Source organism: Ciconia boyciana, chromosome 9 (genome assembly GCF_034638445.1).
Source record: "Ciconia boyciana chromosome 9, ASM3463844v1, whole genome shotgun sequence".
Taxonomy (NCBI): Eukaryota; Metazoa; Chordata; class Aves; order Ciconiiformes; family Ciconiidae; genus Ciconia; species Ciconia boyciana.
The window spans coordinates 23,172,427-23,183,124 of NC_132942.1; the positions used below are offsets into that span (position 1 = coordinate 23,172,427).

General features: G+C 47.3%; 1 protein-coding gene across 2 annotated transcripts; it reads left to right on the plus strand.

Annotated features, from left to right (window-relative positions):
- The first annotated feature begins 2,445 nt into the window (after nt 1–2,445).
- Nucleotides 2,446–9,134, plus strand: HERPUD1 (homocysteine inducible ER protein with ubiquitin like domain 1). 2 transcript variants are annotated; one of them, XM_072872359.1, is made up of 9 exons: nt 2,480–2,619; nt 3,399–3,541; nt 3,860–3,937; nt 4,017–4,091; nt 5,195–5,316; nt 5,677–5,799; nt 6,420–6,767; nt 8,082–8,187; nt 8,821–9,134. In XM_072872359.1, the coding sequence occupies exons 2-9, from the start codon at nt 3,539–3,541 to the stop codon at nt 8,986–8,988; spliced, it is 1,023 nt and encodes a 340-aa protein (XP_072728460.1). In that variant the 5' UTR covers nt 2,480–2,619; nt 3,399–3,538; the 3' UTR covers nt 8,989–9,134. The 2 variants fall into 2 exon arrangements, with proteins under 2 accessions (XP_072728459.1, XP_072728460.1); XM_072872358.1 differs by lacking the exon at nt 3,399–3,541 and having other exon boundaries at nt 2,446–2,619.
- The last annotated feature ends 1,564 nt before the right edge of the window (nt 9,135–10,698 follow it).

The following is a 10,698-nucleotide window of genomic DNA, read 5'->3' on the forward strand; positions in this document are numbered from 1 at the left end:
CCATGTCCCCGAATCTGTGGCTACAGAGTGAGACCTAAGCTAAGCAGACAGTATCGAGGCAGGTATTTGTTTTGCTTTAGTATCAGGAGCTCTGAATCAGCCTCTGGGACTGGAGCACGTGCTACCAACTGTCCGGACGTGTCCACTGCCTTCAGATCCAACAGTTCTTGGCTGCTTCAGGTGAGGGCAGCGAGGGCCTGGCTCTCCGGGGGTCTCAGCACCCCCTGACTTGGAGGAGGGCTGCTGAGGTTTAGCATCAAAGCAACATTCAGGTTGGTGGGCATCTTGGGAGGTTGCTCCTCCACCCCCTGCTCAAAACCAGGTCAGCACTGGGTTCAGATAAGGTTGTCCAGCACGTTCCTGTGAGCGGGAGGTTTTCCCAGCAATGGCTGGGACACGAGATGGGCAGCGGGTGGCTCAGGTGAGCTCTGCCCTCCTTGTCCATGGCAGGGGGGAGAAACACAGAAGTTAAAGCTCGAGGCAGGATTGGCGCTGCAACTACAGCTGCTCACCTGGTCCACAGGCCAGCAACGGCACAGGGACTCCCAGCAAAACACACAGGTAGAGCCTGAGAACCCGGCTTGATACCGATACCTCCACAGCTTTACCCTGTCCCTGCCACCCACGGGAGCCCTCTGGGCACTCTGAGCAAACGCTGCAAACGAGAGCAGCAAAGTCACCTTGACCTTAACCAGGGACATTGGCAAGGGAGGCCTTGGACACTGCATTAGTCTTTCCCTTTTCTACCACTGTCAGGTGCTGGGGAACACAGATCACGGTCCCTGCCAGCAGAGCAAGAGCGGCAGATAGCTCTGATGTCTCCTTGGCTTGGTGGGGACACGGAGCTGAGGTTGGGGAGGTAAAGCCCACCTGAACACTGAGCCTGTCCAGGGACAGCCGAGGGCAGAGCAGGCGGGGAGCGCAGCCTCAGCTCTGAAGTGACTCCTGCTGCCACAGTGCTCATTGTGGGGAGGGACGCAACAAAGGAATGGGCTCTGCCAGCGTTCTCCATCCTCACCAAGGATGTATCCTGGCAGCCACGGAGGGTTCATCAGACCAGATGTAGGCTCAGTTCATTTCTTTGTGATTTTATTTTGTCGGCTCCCAAGGCAGCGCTGCCCCGTGATACAGCTCTTCCCCAGGAAGCTGTGAGGTGATGCATCCCCGTGGCAGAGTGTCTCTTCTGGTTGCAAAATCTGGCTGCAAACTCATCCATACCTTTGGGCAACAGGTCTGACTGCCAAGGAATACTGAGCAGCTAATGAAACATGCAGAGTAAATATGTGGTGCTGACAGATAAAACTGACTTCTCACATTCCTATGATACTGTTTTAAAGTACGCTAAAACCCCCTCCTGATGCATCAGGATCATTACCACTGGTTTTCCCAGTGCCAGATCACATCTCAAAGGAAGATGGGTATGGGGAAGAGGACTCAGAAGCTGCTGTTCTACTTTTTTTTTTTTTATTTTTTGGTTATCACCTTTCCCCAACACCCCTGCACACTCCTTTTGGCCCCACACATGTTGTGTCCTGTCCCCATGAAGTCAGCAACAAACCTGATGAGGTAGCTATGCACATCTGGTAAAATAATCATAGGAAAAAAAGGCGATGTTCCACCTGGATCAGGCTGTGGATCCAGCATGTGCAGGGCCCCACGGAGAGCTGTGCTGCTTCTGTGAGCAAAGGGGAAAGGGAAGAGTGAAGCCAGGAACCCCTAAAACCGGCGTTGCTGCCGACGCTGATGTGCGGTGGAGCTTTGGCCTGAGCAGGTGACCAAGAGACCTCAGTGAACAGCCCCGCCGCGGTGCGGCAGCGAGGCCGAAGCAGGCAGGAACGGGCAGGCGGGACGTGGGATGGGTGTCTGAAGGACCGACGCGGCAGAGCACCCGTTATGCGTCCCCGCTCTCTGCTCGGTGCCGAAGGGGTGGCTGGGCCGGGCCCGGTGAGGCTGCGGCCTGGCAGGCGGGGCGGGCTCGGCTCCCTCAGACCCAGCGCGTCCCGGAGGGGTCGGGCGGCCGTGGCGGCCCGGTGAGGCCGCCCCGCTGCCTGCGGGACCCGCGGGCTGAGCACGCCGGACCGCCACCGGGCGGGAGGGAAGAGAGAGAGGGAGGAAGGGAGGGCAGGGGCCTGGCGCCGGCGCGCACAACGAGACCGGGCCGCGCCGCCCCCGCAATGGCCGCCAGCCCCTCCCGGCCGGGGGGGGGGGGGGGGGGTCACCGTCGCCATGGTGACGTTGCGCCGGGCGCTGGAGCCCCCCTCACCCGGCACCGCCCAATCAGCCCCTCCGCCTCCCGCCACCGCCCTCTCGCGGCGCCGCACGCGGGGTTCCGTCCCATTGGCCTACGTAGCAGCCCCCTCCCGCGCTCCCGCCGCGGCCAATCAGCTGCAGCCACCACGGCCCTGCAGCAGGGCGGGGCGCGGCGGGCGCCTATAAAATGTCGGGCAGCGGCGGGGGGCTGTCCCTGGTACCGGTCCTGCGCTCGACATGGGGGAGCCGCTGGCGCTGCTCGTCCGGAGCCCTACGCAGCGACACCCCGACCTGCGTCTCCGCGCCGCGCCTGCCTGGACCGTGCGCCGGCTCAAGGCCGAGCTGCGCCGCCTCGTACCCGAGGCACCGGTGAGTGCGCGCTCCCCTCCTCCCCATTCCCCCTCAGTGTCCTCCGCCCGCTGCACGAGCCCCTTCCGGTCGCGGCCGTTGGGGCGGGGAAGAGAGGAGGAACGACGCATCCCCGCGGGGCAGCGTCGGGAGCTGCCGCGGGGCCTCGGCGGGGCTCCGGGGGCCGCCGGCGGCTCGCTTGGTCGAGGCCTGCCGGCACCTGCCCCCCCGTCCCGTGCCTGATTGCATCAGCTGCCCGCTGCTGGCTGGTCGGTACGGGCGTGGGGCCTGCTCGGGCCGCGCTGGGGGCTATTTTGGGACTTGGTTTCGGATTCGGCCGCTGTTAAATATTAACTCCCCGGGACTGTGTGTCCTGCGGGGTGTTTGGAAATGTCAGCCGCTGTCGGGGAGCCTGCTCGCACCAGCTGCGGGTGAGGTCTGGCAGCTGAGCCCAGAGGGGCAGGTTGTGTGTGGGATGTGCAGGTGGGCACATCTGGGACATCACACCTGGGACATCACACCTACTGCGGGGGTAGCGAGTGGGCTGAGGCACCTGGGTTTTTTTGAAAGCTCTTTCCATGTTGAATGAGAGGTAGCCCAGTCTGTGCATAGCAAGGTAACTGGGTTTGTAGAGATGTCTGATGGTGAAAATGCAGAAGTTTGACTTCCTTTCAAGCCATGGGTCTTGTGAGCTGACATCATGAAAGCTTAGCTCAGTGGGTGTTGCACTGCTGTGCTCTGTGGCACCTGACAGACAGTGTTTCAGCAAGAGAATATGCTTTTTGCCTTGCTTTCCCTAGGAGTGAAGAGAAACAAGATCAGTATGCTTCCACTGGCTGCTGTATTGCAGTAGGAAGGCTCTAGGTGAACAGCTGCTGGGATTCATCTGATGGGGTACAACAGATTTATTTGACACCACCTCCAGTGCTGAGCAGATTAGATGGTACTCCAAACCTTTGTTTCTAAGAAACACAAATCTTTTTATCCAGACCAAAAGAGACAGTATGTAACAAAGTTCTTTGCCAAAGGAGTGCTTTATATCCTCCTGGTGATTTAGACTTCAGTGTTAGTAATCTTGCACTTAAGTATTCAGTTATTCTCATGTCATTAGCTGAATTTAGATATGCACAATTCCCTATGCACCTTAATGTGTGGGGTGCTTTTGCTGCATGCCTCTGTCCATCTGGCTGCACGTTGTGTCAGTTAATGCTTGCATGTTCTTGGCAGAGCAAGTCATCCTATTCTTTTTCTTTCTTCAAAGCCTGAAGAGGACCAAAAGCTGATTTATTCTGGGAAGCTGCTGCTTGATCATCATTATCTGAGAGAGTTGTTGCCAAAGGTATAAAAAAATCTTTTATGCTGTGCTGAAATATATCAATAAAAGTTATATTTTTAACATGTCTTCCATTACATTTTAGCACAGGGAGTTGCATGCTCTTCATTTGGTATACGACTTCAAGACTCCTGCAAATGTGCAAGAAACCAATGCAGAGGTACTCATACTAAGTTAACATACTATTCAGTCTTGGGGTTGTGACTAAAGATGGGAAGTATTGAATGGCTATTTTAAAGTGCAGTGATACTGCAGCTTTTTCCTACTAGTGCAATGGCAATATTACTTTGTGATTACTTGGTTAGGAATGTGACGGTATTTGGATTAAGATGAGTAAAATGACTCTATGGTTCATCAGTAAAGATTCTTATGGCATCTGTTAAGAAATATCAAAACTGTAATCTAGTTCTAACACACTGCTTGGAGAAATGCTTTCTGGTGAATTCAGTTTTATTAAATAGAATATGACCTGTCATGTCCCAGGCTCTTTTGGATAGAGGCTGTGCTTGTGGACAGCAGATACAGTAGTTAGTGGAAGCTGTTCTCATCTGTAATTGGGGTGTGAGGAAGGAAGAAGGCTGTTAGCTGAAGATGTTTTAACTGCTCTCATTAGTGACTCAGCCTGTAGAGAGGAAGCCAAAGATGAGCCTTAGTGCTTGAACTGAGTCCTTGCTGGTCTTCAGTGCAAATGGCCAAAACCAATTTTTACTTTCAAGTGGATGTGCTAATGTGTCAAGAGGTGTGTTTATATTGCCCTTTATAGGCAATTTGAGCTTATCCTAGCTGTGAGCCAGCTTTGGTCTGGATATTATACAGATGTATCACCACAAAACTACTCTTGAATTCTGTGTACAGCAGTTTGCACTTGCATACACAAACTTATTGTAGCTAAAAAGTCAAACTGTCTTGAGTGCAGTTCCCTCTGTTTCTTCCAGTTACATTTTTATAACAGGATGGGACCTGTCTGCATGCATAAAAATTAATAAATACAGGTGTAGATCTAGTGAAAGTGAAGACTAACATCAAGTCAGTTTTACATGCCAGTCACTTTTAAAGGAGCTTTAAAATACTGATGGAGGTGCTTGTGGCATGGTGCCCAAGAGCAGTGTCAGTACTGTGGCAGTGCCTAGAGGTACCATGTGGGACAGTGCGTGAACTGTGTAGCAGTTATAAAATAAAAGCATATTCAGCGTGGTGTAACCTTTTTGCGTAAGGCTTGTGTAGTGTCCTGGATAACCTTACTAACTGCATTGCTGTCCCTAGGTTAAAGCTGATCAGCCAAAGCTTTTGTTGGAAGCTAGTCAAGCACCATCTGTATCTTCCTCAACTGGTGAAAGACTGAGATGCTCTTCTGGTGGCCAATCTTCAGCAGAAGCCAGTAACAGGTAAATACAATTTTTACATACATCACTAAGACTTTTAAAATGTTGGCTTTGTGTTGGATGTCAGCCCCTTATGTCACACATGCTGTCTTAAGTCCATAGAATGTGGACCAAAGATGATGAGGATTTATATAAAAGCTTTAGTGGACATGAAAGAAGCTGAAGGAAAATGCACTGCTCTGTTAGTTGAAAATCTTCCCTTTATTCGTGTGGGTAAAGAGATGTCTTTAATACTGTAGAAGGGAGAATTAATTTTGCATTTGGATGTACAAAATGGCAGAAGTTATTTACATTGTCTTGTAATAAATGACTCTTACAGTTTGTCCAGTATTTGCTAATGAATGTGTTCAAATTTTGACCAAGGCTTGAAACAACTCTGCATCCCTTCCAAAGCGTGGCTCCTGGCTTCTCTGCCTATACAACCTACAGCATGCTTCAGATGTCCTGGTTTCGGCAGATTTATGTAAGACAATACTACATGCAATAGTAAGTTTTCTGTTCAAAGCTACCAGTAGAAAGTAGAAACTGTAATACAAAGAAATAGAAAGCTTCTGGCAGTTCTTCTGATATAGTGTGATTGGAAGACCCTTTGTTGTAACTTGTGCTGAATGGTGTGGGAATGTACCTCTTAACTGTCATGTGGTGCTTGGTTTACTGCTTAGGCCAGTGCTTTTAAATTTTCCAAATTGTGGATCTCAGACTCTTTTGGGAGGGCAGGTGTCTGTAGAGTAAATGTAATCCTGCTGATGAGCCTCAGGTCATTTTTTGACTGCTTAAAATAGCACACACAGCACTGACAAAGGTAAAGCTGAGATTTGCAGCAGCCTTCTATACTACCTTTAGATTGCTCTAAAGATTTTTTGCAAAGTATTGAAATTATTGTTCATAAAGTAGAAGGTGCCTGATTTGACTTGCTGAAGTCACTATGCAACTGTCATGGGTAGAACTAAAACTTGTGTCTAACCCTTCTGTAGCCTCTAAACTTGATGCTTTCTACTTGCATGTGATCTGACTCTATACTTAAAGGTGGACAAATTTTTAGTGTCTGTGTTAAATGCAAAAGGATTTGACTAAGCCTTACTCTGTATTGTGTTCTCTGGTTTCAGCTTGGCTTCTACTGCTGCATCTGCTGACCCATCCCATACACAACATTCTCAGGAGATACCAGTGGCACCAGTGACACCCCCAGCTCCTCTCCCAGACCCATTTCCTGCACAAAATCAGCCTGGAAACCAGAATGCTGCTGCCCAGGTTAATGCAGCAGCCAACCAGAACTTGCGGATGAATGCCCAAGGGGGTCCCCTCATGGAGGAAGAGGAGGAGGGTGGCAATCGAGATTGGTTGGATTGGCTCTACTCAGCAACACTGTTCTATGTTTTTGTCAACATTATCTATTTCTACTCCAGTGTCAGCAGGTTCCTTCTGGTTATGGGTGGCACTGTGCTGATGTATCTGTAAGTGTATAGTATTAATATTTACTACTGTATTCAGAGATGTTTCACTGAAGTACTGAGCTCTGTACTGTGGTCAGCTTTGTGGCATTTGAGCTTCATATGACTCTTGTACCTGGAAAGGGTGGACCACTCCTCTATCCTGCTATAACTTGGTATATAGTAAAAATATAAGTATAGCCTATGCCTGGATTAAATGAAGAATGGGTGATAGTGGTTTCTGTACTAACACTTCTGGTATGGCTGGCTTTCTTTTTTGAAAACTACTTGAAACCTAATAGGTAGCTTTCAGTGTAAAGCCCCAGCAGCTCAGCAGTGTAGAGTGGATGTGTAGGTTCAATGTAGTAAATGACAGGCCCTTGTAGGAAAAACAAGTGTTTGAACTCTGTCTTGGGAAGAGGGTATCACACCTGCTATCTAACTCATATACCCATGTGGGTTTCTGCTGTGTGTTGTCTCTCTGACAAAGTTCAGCAGTTTAGCAGACAAAGCTAAACAATGTGGTGTCCTGAGTTGCCTTTGAGTCTCTTTAGCGGGGGGGGGGGGGGGGGGAGACTTGGGATAAATCTCTTAGAACCACAATAAAGATAATGGGCCCTCAGTTGACATGCTTGGGATGTTTTGGCTGAGAAAGATAATCTGTCCCCTCAAATTCTTTGATCACCAGTGAAACAAGTGATGTAGGCCTCTGCATTCCTGTTGGTGGGTCTAGGAGTTGAAACTGGAGCATCTCAAATGATCATCTCTAACCTCTATGCAGATTTGGAGAGTGAAGGTTAATTGCTTCATTAAAAGTCCTTAAATTTTACTATTGATAATTCTCAAGTGTAACTTTGAACAGCTTATTGTGGGTTACAAGGTGCAGGTGCTGTAGAGATACAGACCTAAGAAGGTCTATATGGCCTCTTATGTTTTGGTAAGATAGTGCTGTTTTGCATGTTCTTTGTGCCCCTTTTTTTAGGATGAATACAGAGTTACCCAGGGGTGTACATAACATGGTAAACAAGCAGGCTCTTTGTACCTCTAGCAGCATGTTCCAGCAGGCTCAGCCCTGATCAAGTAGATGGAAACCTGGATATAGTGCTGCTTATTTTGAATGTGAGCAGATGCTCGGACTTCCCCTCCTACCTCATGGTTTGCTGCTAACAGGAGGCTTTGAAAGTACTTAATGGGTCAGGGCAGAAAGAGACCTTAATGTGCTGAAGTTGCTGTCTGCAGCTCTGAGCAGTCAGGTGTTACTTGAACTGTGTTGGTGTAACAGGAAGGAGTAATGTTTCAATTACCACTATGAATAAAAAAATCTATTGACTTTGCCAGGCACCATGTTGGATGGCTTCCATTTAGACAAAGACCACTTCAGCCCTTCCCAGGCAATGTTCTTCCTCAAGCTGCTATAAACCAGGACCAGAACAATAACTTACAGGTATTGTCTTGGTATTTTTTAAACCATGAGCATGAAACCCTGTGAAGTCTTACTTTCAGTTTACTAATTACATGTAGTAGAAAAACTTTTCTCTCAACTTTTGTCAGAAACTATCTTCCATGGTGGAATAATTGCCAGCTTAAGTCCTCCTTTGGTGCAGCCAATTCCTCTGTTCTACAAAATATTTCAAGCTGACTTCTTTTAGTTGTTTCTGTCCTTTAGGATGTTGTAATGGAGAGAGCAGCCTGTCACAGGCTGAACAGCATCTTAACTGAAGACAGGGTTTAGACTATACCTCAGTGATCAGATTTGAGTATATAAGCAATCTTAGTGTTGCATTTCAAGCTGACTCTTCTGGTTGATGTCAGTGAAAATTAATTAGTTGTAAATGCATACATAGTTCACCTGATCTGGTGCTTCATGTCTGTCCTAGACAGTGTTCTTGGACACACAGCATGATTTAACCATAATGCTAGTGTGCAGCTTGTTTTTTTGACTTTGTGGTTGTCTGGGGATACTTGCAAGCTTTATATATTCTGACAGTGACATCTGGGTAACAAAAATGCTGTTTGATACCTGATTCTTTTCATTTCTGCAATGATCTCATTTACCAAATATCCTTTATTTTGGCAGGGGGGAAATGCAGGCAGAGCAGATGAATCTGAGGCATCTCCTGATGAGGAACAAGTTTTACAAGAACTGCAGCAGGCCAGTCCTTCACTTATGAGCACAGCATGGGTTTTTTTCAAGACTTTCTTTGCATCCCTCCTTCCAGAAGGGCCTGGAGTGACCCGCAACTGACTTGTCACCAGTCTACTTGTCTGAAACTGCAATGGGATTTAGTCTACCTGAACAAATTGGATACCAACTCCAAACCAGGAGTGAAAGTGGATTGCATTTATCTGGCTTTCACTGACCAAACAAACAAAGCTGCAAGAAGCCTTAAGTCATTACAGCCTAGAGACTAAGATGCTTGCCCTCATTCCAAAGAACTCTTCCGTAGCATTTATTAGGTACCTATGTAGAGGCTTGGCATTGTAAACTTGTGCACTAAATGCACAGGCTCTAAGCAGGTGTGCAAAAATGCACAGAAGCAGCAATTTGCTTCTCTAACAATGTGATTCCTGTTGGAATGTTTCAAATGCTATTTAAATTACACTGAGTGTAGGATCTCAAATTGCTAGATATGCATTAGCAAGCTTTTAGGAAAGATCTATTGCTAAATTGCTTCAACAGTATAAATTTTCTGTGTAAATATTCTCTTATGAAGGATGTATGGTGCAATTTCCTTGTTGGACAAAGTGAAGGACTAAGACAATGACCTCTTGATAAGCAATTATCTCAGTGAAATTGCAGGCTAAATTTCATGTTGCCAAATTCAGATACTTTAAACTCAAGGCTTAATTTCCCCCCTGCCAAATCATGGGAGAAGAGTGTGTTCAGCTCTGTCTAGCAAGAATTTATGCAAGATGTAAGCTTCTTCACTGCTTTTGGATTGCAAAGTTAAAGCAGTCTAATGCCTGTATTCAACTTTGCTCTGGAGTGAGAATGCATCAACTCTCTTGTATTACTTAATTGTGTCCCCTTTAATTTCTGATATGGTTAAGGGCTTTGGTTCTAATAAAATTTGCAGGCATTTATATCCATACTTGTATACACTGTACAGCAATCAGAAGACTACATGTGCAAACCACAGGATGTGCTGTCAACTTGTTTTTATTGAAAAATCATGACAAATGAGTTGAGATATGAGGAGAAAAGATGCTTGCAGAGCCTTAGACTCAGCTCCTTGCCTAACTATATTCTTCAGCAATCTTTAGCATTTAAAGTGCCTTGCAGAGCTTGTAGCTTGTGTTTGCTCACTGAAAGCTGCTGGCACAAAGGCTGTGGGCATCTTGAAGCAGGTAGTTCTGCAGGTATTTGGGAAGTTTGGTGTTGACCCCTTGAGCCCAGTGTGTGACTCGTAGTGGCTCTGCAATGCATTATCCTGGCTCAGGGATTTAACTTGGCTTGAGATGCCCTGTGTCTAGGGAGAACTACCACTCATGAAACTTGTAATGCTTTTCCTCAGTGCTACCTGCAGTTGGCAGAACTGTTTGTTTAGGAGTGTCTTGTCAGGGCTAACATGCATGAGTTGGTACAAGCAGTTGTAACAGCCTAACTAGTAATGCTTGATCTTGCCACTTCACATCAGACTGTTAAATGTGGTTTGTTGGTGTTATCTGTGGTAGCAAGTTTAATCTTGCTGATGTGTGGTTTTTTGGCTTTGAACAATTATTTCTTTTCCAAGCATCTTTCCAAGTAGTTTTTCTGCCACATCTTCAATTCGCTGGAGACTTGGGGAGGGTGGGTAGGACAAGGTGGTAAAATTTAGCAATAAAGTCTTTAAATACTTAAAGTGAAGTAATTTGAGACTCCTCCCAAGTGAGTCTTGTTACTTCAGGTATATTCTGCATAAGCCTTTGAGGATGTTCTTGGAGGTAGTGTCCCCTCTTTCTTGTCCCACTAGTA